The sequence below is a fragment of the Astyanax mexicanus genome, chromosome 11 (assembly GCF_023375975.1).
Source record: "Astyanax mexicanus isolate ESR-SI-001 chromosome 11, AstMex3_surface, whole genome shotgun sequence".
Lineage (NCBI taxonomy): Eukaryota > Metazoa > Chordata > Actinopteri > Characiformes > Acestrorhamphidae > Astyanax > Astyanax mexicanus.
In genome coordinates, this window is record NC_064418.1 from 31,265,100 (window position 1) to 31,287,973 (window position 22,874).

At 37.6% G+C, this 22,874-nt stretch overlaps 2 protein-coding genes across 4 annotated transcripts in view; both read left to right on the forward strand.

The window, feature by feature from the left end:
* Positions 1–13,960, forward strand: part of rapgef4a (Rap guanine nucleotide exchange factor 4a) — a 155,661-nt gene extending 141,701 nt beyond the window's left edge. The window contains exons 18-32 of the mRNA XM_049484906.1: positions 263–341; positions 577–727; positions 1,610–1,698; positions 1,827–1,857; positions 1,958–2,036; positions 3,324–3,470; positions 5,207–5,304; positions 7,234–7,359; positions 7,493–7,671; positions 7,857–7,947; positions 9,304–9,354; positions 9,724–9,811; positions 11,066–11,130; positions 11,218–11,272; positions 11,537–13,960. Coding sequence (XP_049340863.1) covers positions 263–341; positions 577–727; positions 1,610–1,698; positions 1,827–1,857; positions 1,958–2,036; positions 3,324–3,470; positions 5,207–5,304; positions 7,234–7,359; positions 7,493–7,671; positions 7,857–7,947; positions 9,304–9,354; positions 9,724–9,811; positions 11,066–11,130; positions 11,218–11,272; positions 11,537–11,664 — 1,457 coding nt within the window. The 3' untranslated portion in view covers positions 11,665–13,960. The remainder of the gene's footprint in view (positions 1–262; positions 342–576; positions 728–1,609; positions 1,699–1,826; positions 1,858–1,957; positions 2,037–3,323; positions 3,471–5,206; positions 5,305–7,233; positions 7,360–7,492; positions 7,672–7,856; positions 7,948–9,303; positions 9,355–9,723; positions 9,812–11,065; positions 11,131–11,217; positions 11,273–11,536) is intronic.
* A 1,877-nt stretch (positions 13,961–15,837) lies between these two features.
* The window catches only part of map3k20a (mitogen-activated protein kinase kinase kinase 20a), a 37,144-nt gene continuing 30,107 nt past the window's right edge, over positions 15,838–22,874 (forward strand). Inside the window, exons 1-3 of one of the 3 annotated variants that reach the window (XM_015601746.3) lie at positions 15,838–16,065; positions 21,023–21,211; positions 22,438–22,525. In XM_015601746.3, the coding sequence (XP_015457232.3) occupies positions 15,847–16,065; positions 21,023–21,211; positions 22,438–22,525 (496 nt within the window). In that variant the 5' untranslated portion in view covers positions 15,838–15,846. The remainder of the gene's footprint in view (positions 16,066–21,022; positions 21,212–22,437; positions 22,526–22,874) is intronic. The other 2 variants (XM_015601744.3, XM_007234863.4) reach the window with 2 other exon arrangements.

The window sequence follows — 22,874 nt, forward strand, 5'->3', positions numbered from 1 at the left end:
AAGACACTAATTTTTGGGTTTTCATTGACTGTAAACCATAATCATCAACAATAAAAGAAATAAACGCTTAAAATAGATCACTCTGTGTGTAATACATCTATATAATATGTAAGTTTTACATTTTAACTGAATTACTAGAATAAAGTAACTTTTCAATGATATTTAACACTAATATAATACATGTTTTAAAATAATAATATTAATATAGTAATAATAATATATGATGTGATAATGATGTTCTGTTCGCCTGTTTTGTCTGCAGATCCAGCGCTGGATGATTTTGTGCTTATGCACTGTGTGTTTATCCCCAATACTCAACTGTGTCCACTCCTCTTGGCCCAATATCCTTTAACTCATTCTGTCTCTTTCTCTTTCTTGTCCCTTAAACCTCAATTAATTTGTATGTCTGTGCTTTTTATAAAAATACTCATAGTAATGTCATGAATTCCTCCCCTACAACAGCAGGAAACATTTAATTAATAGGAAATGTTTGCAGTAATTATTCTGTAGATGGGTCTGAGTCTCTGTATCAGGTCTGTTGCTGTCTTCTAGCTTTTGTCCTTAACCCCAGTGCACCTACCACGCACACGCTTCTCAGGGCAGTGATCAGGAGAGGCTGGACTACGCTCTGAATAACAAACGCAGGGTCATACGGCTGGTGCTGCAGTGGGCTGCCATCAACACGGACCACCTGCAGGAGGAGGAGAGTTCACTGGCCTTCCTGCAGGTTTTACTCACAAACACAACACAACACAAACATAAACACTAACAGCAAGGATAATTCCACTCGTTATAATTCCGTTCAGCTCACAACACTGCAGAAACATATACATCAATTCATTTCTGTTAATGATTTTATTATAATAAAGCTAATATGCATAATTACAAATAATAATAGTCATTATTTTTATAATCTATTAATTAAGGATTCTTTTATTGAATAGTTCTCACCCTACAGCTGGAAGTTTCATCGTAGTTAGCTTTATAGTTTTTACAGAATCATATTAGATTATAAATATTTTCTTTCCCCTCCTTTATTTCCTTTTTATAATTTTTGTGTCCTTTCTCATTTTTCTTTTCTACTTATCCTTATTCTTTATCTTTTTATCCTCTTTATCTTTATCCTCTTTTGTATATCTTATTTTTTCTTCTTCTTTTTTCCCCTTTATTCCTCTTATTTTATACCCCCATCTTTTCTTTTCATTTTCACTCCTGCACTTATTTTTGTTCAATTAAATGCTTAAAATAGATCTGAGTTTTACATTTTGAACAAAATACTGAAATAAAGTAACTTTCACTAGTAAATAATCTATTTTTTTTCTTTTTCTTCTTCTTCATTTTATTCTCATTTCCTGTATATTTTTTCTTCTCCTTTTATCTTTTTTTTTTTTCTTCTCTTCCTTCCCTTTCTTTGTGTTCCTCGCCTCCTTTTCTTTGTTTTGTCTTCTTTTTTTCTTGTCATTCTTGCTGATTAGTATTATTTTTCAAAAAATCTGAATCCATTAAACAACCTAAACTACTATCTGATCTCAGCATAGGTCTGATCTTTTTTCTGTGTGTATGTTCTGTGTCTCTCATGCTGTGTTTGATCTTGTTGCTTGTGATGCAGGAGTTTTATATGGCAGTGTCTGAAGATGCCAGGCTTATTCCTGCGCTTAAAGAGCAGCTCCCTGAACTGGAGAAGATCCTCAAACACAAGTGAGATTTCATTCTTTTAGGCTGCATCGTTTATATAGATATTTAATAGGACATGGTAAATGAAAGCTAACACACTTCCTTCAGTACTTCCAGTTTCTGAGGCTCAACCCATTTGCCTTCATTTTCAGCTCCGAAGATGGGAAACCTTCTCAGAAAAAGGTGAGAGGAAATGGCGCATCTGAAATAATGGGGCAATTTTTCATTGCATATGCAGCCCTTCCTGCGGCCGTTTGTTCTTATTCTCTCTGTCTGCTTTTAGCACAAAGTGCTGCTCCGCCAGTTCAGCATGGGAGATGAGAAACTGCAGAAACGGCAGCCAATCAAGAGCACAGATGAGAGTGAGGATTTCAGACTTTGAGTGATGTCTTTTTTTGCACGGATGGCTGGACTGATGTTCTGAATGGACAGCTCAAGTCCATTCCAATAAACTGATTCACTGTAAAAAAAAAATAAAAAATAAATTCAGGCCAACTTGATATGTAATAATAATGTAACTGATTACAGAGCATTTTTGAGTTAACTTGACTTAGTTTACTCACATTTTTTAAACCCATAAGTAAATGAGCTGCTGCTTAAATGGTTTCAGGATTTAATGTATGTAGTCTATTGCTCCTCCCTATAAGTTTGTTTACTGTTTATTCCCATCTCTAGGTCTGGAACTCTAACCACCAGACTAAGGTCCTTACTGGGATTTGAATTTTTTATCTTCCTACACTTCCTACACTGTTGTGACACACAGAGCTTTGAAATTATGCTACATAAAAACTGTTCTAACTGCTCTCAGAGTAAATTTACCTTTCCACAGTTTTGTGGACACTGATATTATATATGTAGTTTCTCAGCTCTAGAGTGGCCCAGCTGTCTAACTGCCTGCTTTTTAAAAGACAGAAAAAGAGTAAAAACTTGGTAAATACATATCCAGATCCACATATCTGGTATTATCTGCACTGTGGCCTCCAGTCCATATAAAAACAGAGTGGATAAATATTTGACACATCCTTACTTCCTATATAGTGAAGTAGATTCACCATACAACTATATCATCTACTCACAAATAGCCCTGTATGTCAGATTTTAACCTATGAACAATGTAAATACTGTTCTATTACAAATGTATAATATATAGGATTAAACATTTGTGTTAATGTCTTTTTTATGGCCGTATTTCTCAGTCCTGGTCATGGCACCTCTCTGCATTGCACATTTATTGGTTTACCTGTTCTTAACACACCTGATTCAACTAGTCAGCTCATAATCGAAAATGTACTGAGTGTTTTAAATTACGAAAACCCAAAAGTGTAAATAGATATGGCGGCCAGAATCAGGATTGAGAAACGCTGCTTCATGAGATACTGCCATACCATATAGGGCTAGCCTGTTAATTCATAATTTTTTCCTGTATGTAGATGTAGGAAAAGAAATCTAAATTTTTTAAAAATATCTAGATATTTTTAATCTAGAATTGAGTTAACTCAAAAATCATTATGTAATCAGTTACTTTATAATTGTAAACAGGCCTGACTTTACATTTCTTTTGTTGCAGTTGTTCATGTGCTTTCAGAACTTTAGATCATTCTTTTCCGGAGGCTCGTATTTAAATTTACCTTGTTGTTTTGTATCTCTAGTCCTGTTTAAGGTGTACTGCAGTGACCACACCTACACCACCATACGAGTGCTTGTGTCCGCGTCTGTCCGAGAGGTTCTGTCTGCTGTAGTTGATAAACTGGGCTCACGAGATGACCTCCTACTGGTGCACCTTAGCTCAGCAGGAGGTGAGATACACATACACATACACTCGTATGCAGCGCGCCCTTGATATAATTAAGCGGGAGCTAATTCATCTCCTTTGAGAAGAAGAAGAAATGCCCAATTTAAAAGTGGTGAGTGCATTGCTATCACACTCTATTTCATCTGAGCCATCAGCTGGATGTGATAACGACTTTGGAGTGTGTGACCTCTGGCCGCCTGCCACGCAAGTGCTTTATTCTCAGCAGCATATCACTGTTGCTGTGCTGTATAAAATTCTGCGCAGTACTGTGGCTGCTGGAGTCCAGTTCCCTCTGTCAGGACATCAGTCTGCCTCACAGAGGCCTCACACTGACCTTTATAACCACACCACATATACACAGGCATGGTGTTTACCATGGTGGATGTGATTTGGCACTGGCTACATTTTGCCATTGCGTTTCTGATGATGAAGTCCCACATAGCGTCCAAAAATGCGTGGGCTGTGTGTAGTGTCAGCACTTAGTTGTTATGCAGATGTATTGCTGCGTATCTGCCACATTTACAAGTTTGTGATGATGAAGAGGAGAGTGAAGGCTCAGGGTTATTAACCAACAACAAGCATGCACACACACACACACTGTTATGACAACCAGATGTGGTAACACACACTCCCTGACCTTACATCAGGGTAAAGTTTGGGACAGAAATAGTAATACTGTCACAGCTGGCTCTGAAAACGCTCCTGCTCTCTCTCCCACACTCAGCTCTACCTGCAATCTCCAGTCTCTGGACTACGATACCCAGGATGCACCACACACTGACACTCACAATCACATGATACTGCACACAGCACCTCCAGAAGGTACATCACCAGAATTCTAAACACCTGATCACTGGCCTATATAAACCCCTCACTCCACTTCACCTCTGCAGAGTATTGATGGATTATCCTTTTACAGCGTGTTTCTCTTTGCCTGTTTTTATATTTACCGACCTTGATTTTGGATTATTCTCTGATATTGTCTTGCCTGTATATGACCCCTGGACTGTTAATCGTTAAACGCCTTCTCTTTTTCAATGCTTTTGCTTTATTTTCATGACTGTTTACATTGTAGATTCTTACTGAAAGCATCAAAACTATGAATGAACACGTGGAGTTTTGTGTACTTAACAAAAAAAAGTGATTACTGCTTTGCACACTCTTGGCATTCTCTCAATGAGCTTTAAGAGGTGGTCACCTGAAATGGTTTTCCAACAATCTTGAAGGAGTTCCCAGAGGTGTTTAGCACTTGTCGGCCCCTTTGCCTTCACTCTGCGGTCCAGCTCACCCAAAACCATTTGGATTGGGTTCAGATCCGGTGACTGTGAAGGCCAGGTCATTTTTGTTAAGTACGTAACTCCACATGTGTTCATTCATAGTGTTGATGCATTCAGTGAGAATCTGCAATGTACATAGTCATGAAAATAAAGGAAATGCATTGAATAAAATGGTGTGCCCAAACTTTTGGCCTGTACTGTAGAGGTACCGCTGTCACACCTGTGTACTGCATCATGCCGCATTAGGTTCCTTAATGGTGTCCTGCGAATGATTTCTAATCCATCCCATGCACCTTTAATTTGCTCATGTCTATCCTGCAGATTTTGTGGTGTACTATCTGTGTCTTTAAGGCAAGCTCTTAAGACGTCAGCAGTTTGTGGACGAGCATTGTCCTGTTAAATCAGCACACCATATAGAGAGATCCTTAATGACCCCCACTTTGATGTCTGTGTTCTTTTTCAGATAAAGTGGTGCTGAAGCCCAGTGAAGTGTCCATCTTCTCCTCTCTCAGTATTAACGGACGTCTGTTTGCCTGCTCGAGGGAACAGCTGGACTCTTTGGTACAGGATAATCAGAAACACATAAACAGTGCTGAAGGGCTAGTGTCCGGCCCAGTTTGGTGCTTTTGTTTCAGCTCACCAACACACTAAATAAAGCTGGGTATTAACTGATAAGCTCAGATAGGTGTGTTAGATCAGGAGGTGTGATGATGGACACAACCCGGAATAGACATTAGACGTCAGACAAGAGATGACAGTGCTTAAAGGAGAAAATATGATAATGAAAACAAACTTTTTTGAATAGACCATCTCTGTTCACCCCCAGCATTCAGAAATACTAAGCTTTTAGCCAATGCTCCCAACATGTTAACGATAAAATAAAGACATAGCGCTGGCCATGAAAATAAATGGCTATTTTTACACAATTTACAAGCTCGAAGTAGGTCAAAACTTAATTGGTAGAATTCCTAGGAACCTGACATTTAAAATGAGGCACTGAGAACTTTTTTTTTGTGATCAATTTTTTATTGTTTTTTAACAAACAAAAGTATAAAATTAACAATTCAGTACAAAAAAGAGACAATACAACATAGGCAGATACAGATAAAAAGCATCTCAGTCACACCAAATAAAGAGAGAGAGAAAAAAAAGGATGTACAAGGTGAGAGTCTAATGTTGGCTAATTAGATAAAAGCAAGTACTTAAGGATTGATCTAATGGTATCCCACCCCACAAGTGTAGCTGCATTAGCTTTATTTATCATTGCAGTAGTCTGTTCAAGAGAGACAATGTCATGATAGAATAATAGCCATTGTTTTGAGAGTCTTGTTTTGGGATTAAACCAATTAAATATTATAGTCTTCTTAGCTGCTGTTAAGCCAGTAAAGATTAGTCTCTTTTGAACTAGTGTAAATGTAAAAGAACTGTCATCATTTAATAAACAAAGACATGGATTTTTGTCAATATGAATTTCAAGCATATCAGACATTGTAAGTAGAATTTAGTCCCAGAATTTAGAAATCATACTGCACTCCCAAAACATGTGTTAAAATGTCCCAACAGAATCAGTTACAGACAGTACAGTAAGGCGTGGGAATCTTGCCCATTTTGTATCTTAAGTATGGAGTGGAATAAGCCCTGTGTATACATTTATAGTATGCAAGATGTTCCAGTTTCCTTTCCCACTTAAAGGTTATTTTTAAGGGAGAGTAGGATCTATCTAATATAGTATTGTTAAGACGTGTTACTAGCCCTTGTTTAGAAGTCTGACAATTAAACCATCTAGACATTGGATGCAAGGAGATTGGACATTCCCAGGGAACTCCTTATGCCTTCATGGCAGATCTGAGTCTGAGATACAGACAGTAACATGTGTCGGGAATAGAGATTTTTTCTCTTATTTTCGAAAATGTGCATAAGCCAAAGCATCAAACAAGTCACCAAAGGTAAAGATACCCTTTTCCTTCCAAGGGGGATATACAAAAGGCCGTCCACCAGATACAAAGTTATAGTTATGCCACAATAGAGTTGAGAAGGTGAGGCACTGAGAACTTTGAAAGTGAACAGTTTATTTAAAAAGACTGTTCATATACACAGTATATGTATAATAAAATATCTCTAACATACGGTGACGGCAGTATAAATTGAGTAGCTGCTCCCATCTTAGTCATTTATGCCGAGATTTAAACATTTTTTTATCCTACTTGAGTCAGTTGGTCAGTTTACAGTCATTCTTTGTTATATAGGACTCTAATCTACTCTAAGCTGAGGAATTCTATTCTGTTCTGTATAATAAAATATCTCTAACATTCATGTGATTTTTCTACAGAATTAATTTTGCTATCTAGAGAACTTACTTAAGCTACAATGTGTATAAATGTGTCGGACCCTCAGAATTCTACCAATAAAGTGTGGAGCTACTTTAAGCTTGTGATATGTGAGCGAATAGCGGTTAGAATGTGTTTGATTGTGATTTATTGATTTTTATAGACTCCACTGCCAGAGCAGGAGGGGCCATCGGTTGGGTCCATGTCCAACTTTGAGTTGATGAGCTCCAAAGACCTGGCCTATCAACTAACAATGTATGATTGGGAGCTCTTCAACTGTGTTCATGAGGTACACCCCCACACAAACCCATACAAACACACAAACACTCACATACCAAAACACTCACATTAGAATGTTTGGAATCTGAAAAATAGGAGATCTTTTCGTAAATTTCAGTAATGTTTCCTATGCTTATTTTCAGCATGAGCTGATCTACCATACGTTTGGGCGGCAACACTTCAAAAAGACGACAGCCAATCTGGATCTTTTCCTCCGCCGCTTTAACGAGATCCAGCTGTGGGTCGTGACCGAGGTGTGCCTCTGTTCGGCCCTCAGCAAACGCGTCCAGTTACTGAAGAAGTTCATCAAGATCGCTGCACAGTGAGACACAGTCCAATTCTCACATTTATTAGCTGCTCTTTATTAAGAAGAGCCAGACAGACATTGGGAACAGTCACTAAGGCATATATTAGTTTGGTTTTAATTGTCTCCGATAATTGATTCATGCTGCATAGTGACGTTTCTGTATGTGAAAAAGTAATCAGTATTTTCTTTCTTTCTTTTAGTTGTAAAGAGTTTAGGAATTTGAACTCTTTCTTCTCCATTATTATGGGCTTAGGCAATCCGGCTGTCAGTCGACTAAGTCAGACATGGGAGGTAAGAGATTACTTCACACATACAGGGTCTAATCTGACATGTTGGACTTTTTAATGCGGAAACCAAAAAGCATTCATTTATGTCCTATTCAGATGGGATTAGTTTTACATGCAAAGGTGAGATAATGCAATCATTGTCAGAGTTTCACAGTTTCTCAGTTGTATTGGCCTTTCTGCCAGTCATTTTTATGATTGACTCTCATTTATGCTTTTATTAGAGATAACAGTGCCTTTTAGAAACTGCATACTGTACTTAGCCATCAACATATCCTTAGGATATATTATGCATCTTTTCACGGCCTTCATATGCTGGAGGAGCTGTTAAGTTTTTTATTCTTCACAGCACAGATACAAAGTGATGCAGTGAACTACAGTTAAATCCAGAATACGACCCAAAGAACTCATCAAAGACATATTGTCTTTAAGCAAGCTTTAGGCAATTCATTGTGTAGCATAATCTATAGACATTTTATGAACATGTAGCTGATAAACACCAAATTTTCATCATTACTGTAGGTGGATTATAAGAAAAGGTGACGGCAGGATAAATTTAGTAGCTGCTCCCATCTTAGTCATTTATGCAGAGATTTAAACATTTTTCTATCCTATGTGAGTCAGTTCATTTTACTGTCATTCTTTGGTAAAATTACATCACGTCACTGTCGAAATAGGACTTTAATGTACTCTGAGGAATTCTATTTTAGATATGGGTCACAACTAAGAGCTTTCAAACCTCACAGTTTTAGTTTCCTTCTATCATTGCACTAATGGAAAAGGACGATAACTAGTCTTCCTAGTTAATGTGTATGTACAGTATGCTTATGATTGAACCTAACCAACAATAAGGGCAGCATTGTGTTTATTTATTATGTAGTGATAGAAACCAGAATAGCACACAGTATGATTCATCATGTGTCCCAGCTGCTCTGAGGGCAGATTTTAATAAATTAAAATAGTAGTAGCATTCGTTTTTTCCCTGCCCTAGGCAACTGATATTTTTGTCCTTGGTAGGAACAAACATGTTACACTCCCTTGGATGTTTTCCACTTATTGCTTTTATAAATAGAATCATGGTCAATATAATTTGGCTTATTTACCAAGAATTGAAAATATATAAAGAAGTGAAAACAGATTTCTAAGTAATGCCAATTAAATCAAATATGTAATGTAAAATAAATTATATTCACCCCCTTTAAAGTGACATTAGACAAAAATCTCTTTAGAGCATTATTCATTTTACAGAAGAATAGTAGTTCTTATAGGCACTGTACACACACACACACACACACACACACACTGAAAAGGCAGCATATTTTCTTGACTAGACTTCTTTCATTAATTGAATCACTCTTTACAGAAACTGCCCAGCAAGTTCAAGAAGTTTTATGGGGAATTTGAAAACCTGATGGTAAGTTAATGGGTTTGCAATATTTAAAAAAGCATTTTAGTAAACCTATGGTAACAGTAAGTTATTTCTCAATCACAGCAGCCACTTATGAAGTTTCTTAATACAGTTTCCATTTTATTATTTTCTTCAATGTAATACAGTGTTGGGTGTGGACTTCACACAAACAATATTCTGTGGTATTTCCTGATTCATTTTAATGCTATGAGGGAAATAAAAATGTGTTTGCACAGTTAGTGTGTAATAACCTTTAACCTAAATATCTTCATATCTTGTCTGCCTGACTGTTGGCTTGATAGTAATGATTGAAATACAATATGGGTTTTTCTGCCATTCTCTTTCTCTAATTCTAATTCTATTTTGGTTTCTCAGGACCCTTCTAGAAATCACAGAGCGTATCGCCTCACTGTGGCTAAACTTGACCCCCCTATCATCCCCTTCATGCCCTTACTCATTAAAGGTGGGTGCTGTGGAGCTGATATTTGTTATATATTTAAATGCAATAACTTACAATAACCTTGTAGCAATGCTAAGGCTTTTACATGCTCTTTATAGAAAAGAAGACTAAACACACAAAAAGAGATTTCAAATTCAGACTCTAATTAAAATGTAGTTTCTTCTGCTTCACATTTCATGTGCCTTTGTCATTCCTAGTCAATAAACCAAGTAAATAATACGCCTTTACTATCTGTTTGCAAACACACATATGCTATTGATTGGATGTTTAGAACAAAAGTGTCATTTTTTTCCACAAATCAATTAGACTTTAGATAGTTGATTCCGCTTCCTTAAAAATAGAAATTTTAGCTGTTGGTAGACTGTACATCTCAGGTTTAGATTATACAATTTAGGGTTAGAACCCAGTATGTATAGAGATTAGTGATGAAATGGATCAAACGTAATTCTTGAAAACAACAGTTCAGGACACATAAATCACAGATAAATCCCCCAATCCCATAAGGTTTAATCATTTACTGATTAAAGTTACTTTTAAAGTAATTTAAACACTGAACACAGCCACTCATCTGCAGAGACTCTGATGTCTGAGGGGGGAGCAGAGTTATATAAGTGTAAGGTGTAGGAGTCCCATATAGACATGGGTTAGATGTAAAAAGAAGAAATCTTCAAGTAAATCAACCTCAGAACGAGATAGTTCCCTGTTAACTTTTAATGTAGAACAGAACGAAAGAAAAAAAATAGCACAAGAAAGATGCAATTGCTCCACTAGCCTGCTACAGATTTTCAAAATAAAGATCACAAATACAAACAAAGTAGTAATAAATGATATTTTCAAATGAAAGCTAAATTTAATGTTTCACATTTGTCTCTCTTTTCTTTTTTGCTGATCTGATCTGTGACTCATAAAATGTGATCCATTCTGAACCATGAGTTTTGTAATATGTTTAACCACAAATGGACATATAAAGCATACAGCTCTGGAACAAAATAAGAGACTAGGTAAAATGACAAGTTTCTTTGATTTTACCAAATTGAAAACCTCTGGAATATAAAGAGGAGGATGGATAATCACAAGCCATCAAACCAAGCTGAACTGCTTTACTTTTTTTTACTCAAACATATACGTATAAATAGCAAAATCCGAGAAACTGAGAGGTGGTCTCTTATTTTTTTCCAGAGCTGTATTACATTCTACACACAAAACTTGTTGTTTTACAAACATTAAATGCTTAATGCCTTTTTATTATTTCATCAGATATGACTTTTACTCATGAAGGCAACAAGACGTTCATCGACAGTTTGGTCAATTTTGAGAAAATGGTAAGTTTATCTGTTTATAGAATAGTTCAATGTGTGTCATATTAATAAAGAAATGTTATTAATGTATATGTATTTTAATGCTTACAGCGAATGATTGCCAACACAGTGAGAATAATGAGATACTGCAGAAGCCAGCCATTCAGTAAGTCCAAGACCTGCATACGTAAATTCCTGTTTTAGTTTTCAGCATTACCTTATTTTGATGTGCTGTAAATAGTATGTGACAGAAATTAGGTGACCACTGTGCTTCCTGCTTACACATGGTGCTTTTGTAATTTGACACTTTCAGGTCAATTGGGTAATACTGTGGCCTGGAAATCCCAAACTGTGTAGTGACTTTAGAGGTTTTAAAATAGAAAGATCATTCTTTTATTTTTCTCTCTTTCTTTCTCTCTCTCATTTAAAGCCCATGAAGCTCCACAGGCCACTAAGAATCACCAGGATGTTCGGAGCTACATTCGTCAGATTAGTGTGATTGACAACCAGCGTACCCTGTCCCAACTTTCTCACAAGCTGGAGCCCCGGAGGACCTGAGCTCTGCTCTACTAAAGAACTACAGTACCCATGCTGCTTCAGTACTGCCAATGAATAAGCTAGCGATGACAGCGTTCTTCCTCCCATCTTCACTGGGGACCTGGCATACCCTCATTGGAATTATTTATACCATTGCCAAAATACAGCTGAATTGTATTTTGATTGACTGAAGGATTCACGATAGAATACAATCTTTTGCAGTTTTTTGTACCTCTGTGTGCTTCACTTGCTATATTTTTCCTGACATGCTGAGATGTTGCCCCATAATTCCAGGTTTTGTTTTTGGATCCACCCAAAAGAACTGAAATCTGGTCATAGAAACATCTTTTAAGATTTGTTGGGATGTTTTGTGAGGAACTTTTTACAATTCTGAGGTTTTAAGAAGGAATCATTGCTCAAAAATCGCACCTAAAGACTGTGAAGAAGCTTCTTAAACTGCAGATGTTCTTCTGTTTAGTTTTTGTACATGACTTTCTGTTTTTGAATACTTGAGTTTTGTGGATGTTTTGCATCTGATGTAATAGTAAAAGTGTTTTATTTATTCACACCTCAGCATGAAATGACTCTAAACACTCCTCTGTGGGATCCTAAGCACATTTTACAAGCCTATAAGTGAATTGTGTGCAAATTTCTACTTATATACTGTACACATGGGTCAGCTATAACATTGAAACCACCTGCTAAATACTGTGTAGGTCTCCCTTGTGCCACCAAAAAGCTTTAACCTGTCAAAACATGGACTTATAAGAATACCCTGAAGGTGTTCTTTGTCATCTGTTATCAAAAAGTCTCACTGCCAGCTTTGCTAGCTTCCCTTATTCCTGTTGTGCATCTGATTGCCATAGCTTGCTTAGGAATGTGACCAGACCACCTTCTTTCATTGCTCCATGCTCTAGGTTTTGAAGCCTACTGGAGGTGCTTTTGGCAGGGAACAGGCATTGGCATGGGCATTCAGATAGACTCTGTGGCAACACAGGCCCACATGCAGCAAGATGCAGCAAGACGCAGTTCACTGTGTTCAGAAATGTACAAATCATCTGTGGGATCAAATCTAGCCCTAACTCCTCACATACATCCGAGGCCCTTGTTCAACAACATATATTGGACACTTGATGCCCAATATTTCCCATCCCTAACCAGATAATCAGTGTTATTTGTGTCATCTTTTAGTGGTTTTAATGTTATGGCTGATGTATGTGTGTATTGTATAGTGCAGCTTGTATGTGATAGCACAGTGGCCATATGTTTTTGTTATGTTTTGAGTCTGTTCTCCAGAACACATTGACATAAGTACATAAGTATTGGGACACTTCGTTCATCATGGTTTCTTCTGAAATCAAGTGTATTAAAAAATTGTTGAATAACTTTCTCTTCTGAAACATTGCTGTCAGGATTTGATTGCATTCAGCAACAAGATCATTAGTAAGGTAAAGATGTTGGATGGATACCCACCCACCTCATCCCCATCTCATTCATTCCTCCCCAACTTATCAATTCATCCCCAACTCATCATTACATCCCAACTCATCAACCCATTCCAAAAGTAATAGAGAGGCCACAGTTCCACCGCTCTACAGCCAGTGCTAGAGGAATCTGTGGCATTAGGTAGTGTCAGTAAGTACGTAGTTATCTGCCCCAGGGAGGTCTATTCAATTGGCAGTATTTCTCTACAAACTTTTGAAAAGCTATTTGGACATATAGTGTATCAGGAAAAGAATGTGCAGCCCTTTTTAAACCTCTGTTCAAGTTAGGGAACTAGAGGGAATTAGTGTTTCTGTTCCATGGCCAGCCATGTGTCACTGCACCATTTAGCATATTCTAAACAAGACAGACAAGTGAACCACCTAACCTGGAATCTTTCCAGCACTCAATTGACTTGCTGTAAGCAAGACTGCAGGCAAATGAGCAGGAACCAAATAAGGAAATATTACAGACCCTGCAGCACGGCCAGGGAAGATACCACAAGACTGCAAAAGTCTGAGTCACATACTTTGAGTAGTTATTTCCTGCAAAAGATGTTGCAAGAGTTGACCAAGCATCAACTATGTCAATTCTATTTGTTAATTTTCCCAATTACAGTACTTACAGTTCCCTGAAAGCTGTTCCAGATATGACTCACCAGTACAAACATAAATACCTGCACAATAAAAGTTATGTTCTGTAAAATGTTTCATTTTACATCTGCTGGAGTACAGAGACAAAACATCAAAAACATGCCACAGTTCAGTTACTACTGGACTAAATGTGTGTTATGTAAATATTTCAGCATAATTAAAAGAAGGCTTATTTGGTGATATGTACTTGTCCCTGCCATTTTTATTTCTATTTTTGTTATATTTAGTACAAATGTCTTAATTATGAAAACTGTTTTATAAGCATATCTGAATCCCAATATAGTAGTGCAGGGGTATCTAATTACTTTAGCATCCTGAAGGTCACAATTCACCCTTCAGCCAGTTTCTTCAGAGATTTTCAGGCTTTAAATTTATCCTTAAATACAGTCCCAAACATTCGATTACTAAATCGATTTCGATTTAGTCTTCAATAGATGTTCCTTGCTTTTTTCCTTTTAGGTGGCAAAGATACATTTCTTTTCTATTATATATTTTTGTTTTTGTTTTTGTTTGGGGCAAAAAATGGCTTGTGTTGTCACAAGCCTATTAATAGGCAAGATTATGAAAGCTTTTTCACATTACTCATGCAGTTAGCATAGCATATGATTATAGGCTGGTTGATGGCACTGCCACAGATCTCAGTAGCCATGTAGCATAGCATAGACTTATCACAAGAACAAATTATTATTTTTTTGTAGCTATTTCTGAGTCATACTGAAAATTATTGCTGTCTTCTTGGTGCTGTGTCTGGTTATCAATTGCTAAACTGGATTTGCTACCTGTTCCTTCCTTTTTAGTCAGCTGAGAGTTAATGACTTAAGGTTGTTGTAATTAACTATTGGCCTAAAACATGCAGGGCAGCAAAGTTGGATTAAAACAGACCAACCTACACTGCCTGGCCAAAAAAAAAGTCAATCAGTGCAAGATTTTGGTGAACAATTAATGCAATACTGGATCGAAATAAATCTTTTGACATTTTAAAAGCTTATTGAAACAATGCCACAGGGAATGCGTGCCGTAATCAAAGCTAAAAGATGTCCAACAAAATATTATGTGTGAGTGTGTAACCTTTTCTTTATTTTGGTGGCGATTGTTTTTTTGCCTAAATAGTGTATTTTGTTGTATATTAGTAAACAAATCTGAAAATGCACATATTTAACCATGCTACTAAGAAAAAATATATACATATAAATGTACATATATACAGTACTGTGCAAACGTTTTAGGCACCAAAGCAAATTACACTAATCCATTTATCTCAGCAATATGAGTGTATTTCCCTGAAAAAAACACCACATATGATTTGAACAGACGTAAATTAACATACAGTAAAAATTATGTTATATCCTGTGAGCCAAACTAAACAAACAAAGTGTAGTTCCAGATTTCTCCTGGATGCCCTCAGCCAGCATGTGGATATGTTCAGTTCTGTCAGCAGCTCAGCTGATTTACCATATTTACCAATTTACCAAACCAGTTTTTATGATGAGAACTAGGAATAACTCAGATGAGGAGAGATTAGATGATATTTTAAGAAAACCAGTGCTGTAAAAGCACTACGTTTTGTAAAATTGTTGGGTACCACTTTAAAATAAGACTATATTTATTTGCAACCTAATTAGTAACCATTATTAAACTAGTTGCAAACCATTTATAAACCCTTTATAAAGGTAGTCTTATTTTAAAGTGGTTCCAATTGTTGTTTGTATTTATTGTAATGCTAGTGTTTTACTGAGCTAATAAACACTTACTTCGCAGACAAGAAGCTTTTTATTCACTGAAATTCCCATAGGTGCCTAAAACATTTGCACAATAAATACTATATATATATATATAGTATAATAACAATTTTTACTCAAACATATATATACCTATAAATAGCAAAATCAGACAAACAGATTCAGAAACTGGAGCTTGTTTATGTAAAAAAAAAAAAACAAGAAAGGTTGTCCATGCTGAGTTTAAATTAATGAACATGACCAGCTCATAATAATTCAGCTGTGGTAAATAGTCGAGGCCTCGCGTGTCGTGCGCCTCGTGCTCACGGGGTGGCGCCGGTGTCGCGCGCATGGCGGGCTGTGTGGGAAGACTGTCTGCTGGTTGTAGTTGTTTGGCGGGTGGAGGTATGGGAGAAGTTACACTGCGAGCACGTGAATTCTCAGCGGAAAGGCGAGTGTGGAGTGAAGCAAGGTCCTGTGAGACTTTACCTTCAGCAGGGAGAGCAGCTCCAGCCTCGACTCAGAGCCGGCGGAAACACAAACAAGCTCGTGGAGAGGAACAGCAACCGGTATGCAGCCGTTTGAAGCATTTTATAGTTATAATGTTTTTTTTCTGTCGACAACAACGCAGTAATATTGAATTAAACATGGTCAGGGATCTGTTTCTGTCCCTGAGTAAAGAGAGCCGGATGCGGGAAGATGTCTGGACATGTTATAAAGTGGGGAGAGCGTTGATTTGTGTGGTGACTCAGCGGCAGTAGCCCTGACTGTGTTGGTGGGGGCAGATAGATAGAATAGATAGATTATAGAGCTGGAATTTATATAGCAGAGCGCCTACGTTTCAGGCGCGTGTGTGCATGCATGCTAGCTTGCTGTAGATCTATGGGGATTGGCCTAAAAGCCGGTAGCCGGTATTTAGCTAGCTTGATTGGGTTAATTTAGGGTTTGTTGTGGTTACTGATATGGAGAAGGGCTTCGCTGAATGCTGCTTCATTGTAACTTACATTAGAAAATGTGTTATTATAGAGTTATAACGAGTTTTTATATTTGTTATTCAGTATGTCTTTTTTTCTAAGCATTCCTTATTAGGGCCAGTATAGTTGTTTTAAGTATAGGGTTTTCAGAATGATGTTGGGAAACCTGTGGTACTCAGTCTGTAGGAGTGATGGAGGGATGCCTGTAGTGTCTGTCATACCTAAACTACTCATGTTTCAGCCACATGTTGTAGCTTAGTGACTTCAGGGGCTGGGCTGACAGGGTGTATATATGAGGGTCATGTGTTATTTTGTTGATGGCTGTGGGAGTGTCACTCTGTTATATAGCTTCCTGGTCAGGTTTTCACACAGTTTTTGCTTCCTAGGCTATTAATGTACAGCGTGGCCTTTCTGCAGGCCACATGTGCTCTATGGAAAGCAGGAAAATAGGAGGAACTTTTTAACCGGTTCTTGAGCTTTTACTTTCCTTTCCACTGGCAGTCACATGACCCACTGGTGAGGTATGTATGTCACAGTTCATGTTACTGCTGAAATTCCGATGAATCGAGGTCATAAACTGTCACGCAAAAAAGATTCACATTTTGAAATAGGCCACAAGTAAGTGGGACACCTAATAAATGGTTTTATTCTGATATCAAATGTATTTATCCTGGAGTTTCAGGAGGTTACCCTGCTTTTTCTGGAATGGGAAGTGTCTCCACTGTCCAGTGTGGGCTTGCTGTGAGAATTTGATTGCATTTAGACATAGGAGCAGAGTAGGGATGCACTGATTTGGGAATTCTTGGCCAATGCCAATATCCAATATCACACATGTAGCTATATAAAGCTCTGAAAAAAAAAGAGACCACTTCAGTTTCTAAATCAGTTTCCCTGATTTTGCTATTTATAGGTATATGTTTGAGTAAAATGAACATTGTTGTTTTATTCTATACACTACAGACAACATTTCTCCCGAATTCCAAATAAAATATTGTCATTTTGGGGCATTTATTTGCAGAAAATGAGAAATGTCTAAAATAGCAAAAAAAGATGTAGAGCTTTAATACCTCAAATAATGCAAAGAAAACAAGTTCATATTTATAAAGAGATCAGAAATCAATATTGGTGGAATAACCCTGGTTTTTAATCACAGTTTTCATGGCATCTCCACCAGTCCTACACACTGCTTTTGGATAACTTTTTGGTGCAAAAATTCAAGTCGTTCAGCTTGGTTTAATGGCTGGATGTGGCACAACTATTACAGAAAGTACAGTTCTGCTACTCCACAGCCTGATGCTGGGCCTTTATTTCCATCCAGCCCACACCTGGCATTTGACATGGTGTCAATAGGTTTATATTTTTCTGCTTTATAGACAAGCTGTGTATGAAGCAGCTAGATTAATTTCAGTATGTTTTAACATATAGTGTATGACATTAATTAAATATATTTTTTTAAATTTAAAGTTAAGATGTTTTTCATTAATGTGCTGTTTTGGAGATTAGGAGGATATTTTTGTGTAAATTGTAGAATTGTTCACTTATATTAGAACAAATATGTAAATAAGAATTAAAATACACAAATACCATTATTACTCAGAGTATTGGTATTACATCACTGTGGTCATTAGAACATTTCCAGCTCTTGTCATGTTAGCCTGGTGTTGTTTATAGGTGTTATCAACGCCTGGTTTGTTAAATTAGTGCTTAATAATATTAAAAGGTGAGCTGGTAATAGAATTTAACGAATTCGTATGCTGGGTAGGTGTCCAGAAGAAAACTGAAATATTTATTATACGTTATTTATGTTTAGGTCCCTTTGTTCTAATGTAATCTGGCGCTTTTACTGAGATAAAGGAATTTATATTAGGTGTATAGGTATTCCAGACTTTGTTGAGAGTTGTTTTGAATGTACAAAGGTTGGTATTGGATCTGAGCATTGCTAAGCTGCTTATTAGTGATGGTGTGCTGGTTGTGATGTGGAATAGCAGTAGAAGCATCAGCAGAAGGCCCGCACTGCTCTGCTCTCCCCTCAGGCTGTGTAGTGGCTGCGGCGCGCGCTAAATATAGCGCTGAGAGCGCGCAGCGGCGCGAGCCATCGGCGCCCCTCTGAGCAAGAATGGAGCGGAGCGCAGTCAGCGCCTCTAAAAGCCTTAATTACACCGAGCACACTGCACAGACACCAGCACACCGAGAACAAGCATTTACTGTAATACACGGATTACTGCTCTTTCTCCCTCTTCTCTCTCTCTCTTTCTCTCTCTCGCCCTCTACTCTCTCTCTCTCCCTCACTCTCTTCCTCTATTCTCTCTCTCTTTCTCTCTCTCTCTCTCTCTCTCTCTCACTCTCTTATCCCTGTCCTCTCTCACCCTCTCATCCTCTCTTTCCTTGTCCTCTTGGTCACTTCTCTCTCTCTTACTCCCCACCCTCTCTCTCTGTGCCCTCTCTCTCTCCTTCTTTCCCCTCCATGTCTGCTGCATCTTTTAACAAGATGCATTTAAATGTTGTAAGCCACACAATAAAAGGATGTGTTTTTTTCTTATTGTATGCTCCATAACTTGATGGAGATTTTCTCATCCACCACTGTCCCATTATACACTATATTGTGATGTATCATTATCACACTGAGACGGCTAATCTGGCTCAGCAAGAGGAATGCTGTATGTTATCATTAAATGAGATTAGATATGGAGTAGTCTTTTTTAGGAATCACACTCGTGTGGACCATGTGAAAGACTTCATAGCTTTCACTCACCTGCTTCTACAGCTTACAGGTTATAGAGAAGTGACAGATGGACTGAACAACTCTACTTCTTGGTTAATGTTTGGATTTTATTACATGCAGATGTGGTTTCATTTAAAGTCATGCGGTAGGTCAGTGGTGTATAAAAGTTTGAGGACATTTTTGAATGTTCTATATTTCTGCATTAATTTAACTTAAAAGTTTATCGCATTTTTACACACATCCTAAAAGTAGATGGGGTATTTGGATCTTTAGGATTGTCAGATAAAATGAATGAATCAAAGTCACGTGTTTTAATTTGATGGGATGATCAGGTGTGAAGTTAATGATATTTCCAAATACGTCCACATTGCCAAGTCCAGACCTTAATACAATAGAAATGTTGTGTAAAGAGCTGAAGCAGGCAGTTCATGGGAAGAAATCCAATAACACAGAGCTGAAGGTGTTTTGTATGGAGGAATGGGTTAAAATTCCTTTAAGCTGTGCAGGACTAATCACCAGTTACCAGAAAGATTTAGTTATAGTTATTTCTGCACAACCGTATCATACCAGATACTAAATTTAAATGTTTGCATTTGTTTGCCTTGTAAGAAAATCTGATCAAGTTTTAGGTCACATTTTGTGCAAAATTTAAAAACAATTGTCTCTATATAGTATTCAAAAACTTAAAGAACCACTTAAGTCTAATGTGGAAGGTCTAGAATGTTTTTGAACAGTTTGTACTGGTGACAGTGGTCACTGATGGTCCATGCCGTGAGTGAGTATGTAAGGGGGCTCTGAATGCCAGGGATGCCTCGGGCCTTACGCAGGGCCTGCATGCAGGGTATTGGGTAAATCTGATTCATGCACAGGGAGGTTAGCGGGAAGTATGAGGAATACGCTGCACTGAAGCATGCTGGCATAGATGAGGAGGAATATCTTGCACATGCACACACCTACACAGACATACACAATTTTGGGCTGTGGCAATATGATATACATCACAATACAGGTAATAGGATTCAATATATTGCTATACATTGCAGTATATATTGAATTTATACAGTATATATGCAGACAATGTGTTAAAAAAAATTTATATATAAAAATTTTGGAAACACACTTTTATAATCTAACTAATCCTACCAGACAATTGGGAAGTGAAGACAAAGTATAACACTACCTAATGGTCTGGGTTTACACAAAATGAACGACTGTCTTGTACATTAATCTCTAAACTTAAAATCTGGGAATCTTTACAGTATTTCAAATCATATCTTGATACTTTGATTTGTCAATATTTTCTGAGCAAATATGCTCATTCAAGCTGCTGAGCAGTTTATACACATATATGCATACATTTAAAATCACACACATTCGCCTACATACACATGTTGTCACTTATACTTAGCCACTGACACAGCCTTGCCCGCACTTAGGCATGCAAACACACTCCCCCTCCCTCTGGCACACACATCCTCTCACTGTAGAGACAGCCAGAGATGACACCAGAGACAAAGATGTAACCCTGGGTGCACACTGAGCTCAGAGCTGTAACCCTAGCTGTGTGTGTGTGTGTGTGTGTGTGTGTGTGTGTATGTGTGTGTGTGAGGGAGAAAGAGTAAGTACTGCACAGCCCTATCCCTGTCACTCTACGAGTGTGTCCATGCAGTAGGACGTACGTAAATAGTACCAGTCCAAGTAGAGTTGTGCTCATTTCTGGATGGTCTGGCGTCTGACTTTCAGCACAGGAACTCTGCCTCTAACTTCTCTAACATCTCTGCTCCTCTCTTCCTCCTCTCCCCTCGTCTTCCTCCGGCTGTACTTCGGCAGAGCAGAGGGTTTCAAAAGTGCCATTATGCCATGGCGTCTCTGGGCGCCTCCTTCGTTCAAATCAAATTCGATGACATCCACTTCTACGAGAACTGCGGCGGCGGCAGCTTCGGCAGTGTGTACCGCGCCCGCTGGCTCTCGCAGGACAAAGAGGTGGCGGTGAAAAAGCTGCTGAAGATTGAGAAAGAGGTGGGAGACATAATTGCCTGAGCTTTTCATACACGCGTTTTAATTGTCAGTGTGATAATCATTTTAATTGCCTCTCCGCATGTAGCGCCTGGTGCTGACTTTTGTACCCACCAGTCTCGATTATGCTTCCCCCCTGCTCTGAAGAGGGTGTGTGTGGCGCTGAGTGTTTCATTTGCCATCATAGAAATTCGTGCACTGTGTCTTTAAGAGAAAATTATCACATAATTAAATCATATTAGTCTCAGGTGAGCACTATGTTTGGCTCTAAATTACTCTGAAGTGATGGATTTGTCATTTTGCAATTTAGTTTTTCTAGGTTGTAATTTCAGAAGTTAGACCATACATTGTATTTTTTATGTCCACTTTAGAAGTCTTAGAAAGTGTGAATTTGTACATAAAGAGATTGAAGGTAACTTTTATATAAGGGTATAATTGAACTTTGAAATTACATTTGTAAATGGCCTCACATCTAAAAGCATCCAGCAAAACATCAGCATAATTTTCCAGTTATTGCAGTGAAAGTTTAGCTGAAGTGTCATGCTTGTCTTGTTTTGTATTGTCCAATTTAAAACAAGCATGTTAAGACATCTATTTACCAAACTATTCCATGTGAGATAATGTTTCATAACACATTTTGTATCTCTTTTTTTTCAGCAAAAAAAAAAATACTTGTAAAAATGTTTATTTAATTGAAATTAAGAATTATATTGAATAAAGATTTGGGATGCCATGTAAGACGTTTGGCCAAAAGCCAAACACAGACTTCTATTCATTTTACCACCTTCATCATCACTGCATGAAGAAAATAGTCATTTCAAAGTAAATGCCATATTTTGGAATCAATTACTGAGTCTTTTCACTTATTTGATATAGTAATTCACACTAATTCACACAATATTTGGCGCATTTTAATTAGGGCTGCACAATATTGTTATTAACGGACATTGCAGATGTTCACCAGAAATCAATTATTCAACCTTTCATAATATTAATAATTTATTAATTATTATAAATATAATTACTAGTGTGTAATAGACAGTAAGAAACAGTGTGAAATGATAATTTTGTACATCCTGCAATATAACTATTGCATATGCCCATATTGTGATAATGATACCTAAACTGCATATATTTTGCAGTCCTACATTAAATAAGTCATTAAACATTTTGATGTATCCCATAATGTGTTGCACTTCCCGCCATAATCTGCTGCTTCTATTCAACAGGCCGAGATCCTGAGTGTCCTCAGTCACCGAAACATCATCCAGTTTTATGGCGCCATTCTGGAGGCGCCGAACTATGGAATTGTCACGGGTATGTTTGGCACCACCCCCCCACCCCCCCCGCCTCCTGCTCATTTTATCATCTCCATGATTGACTTCTTTACTCACACTATTATCACTGTTTCTTTGCTGATTCGTTATTTGCCTCAGGTTTATAACAAACCAGTGAGAGTATATGAGGACCTGTGTTTGCTGGTCATTTAAGGAATGGTCACACTAAGTCAACAACTGTTAATGAAAGCATATTTAATCGCGTCCATCACTGGGTTAAGCTGCCGACGTTATGTATGCACAGCATTATCATGGCACCAGGGTAGTCATCCGGTCTGGCAGTTTTTACCTTTATTAAATTTAATGATGAGTCATAGTTAATTTTTTTT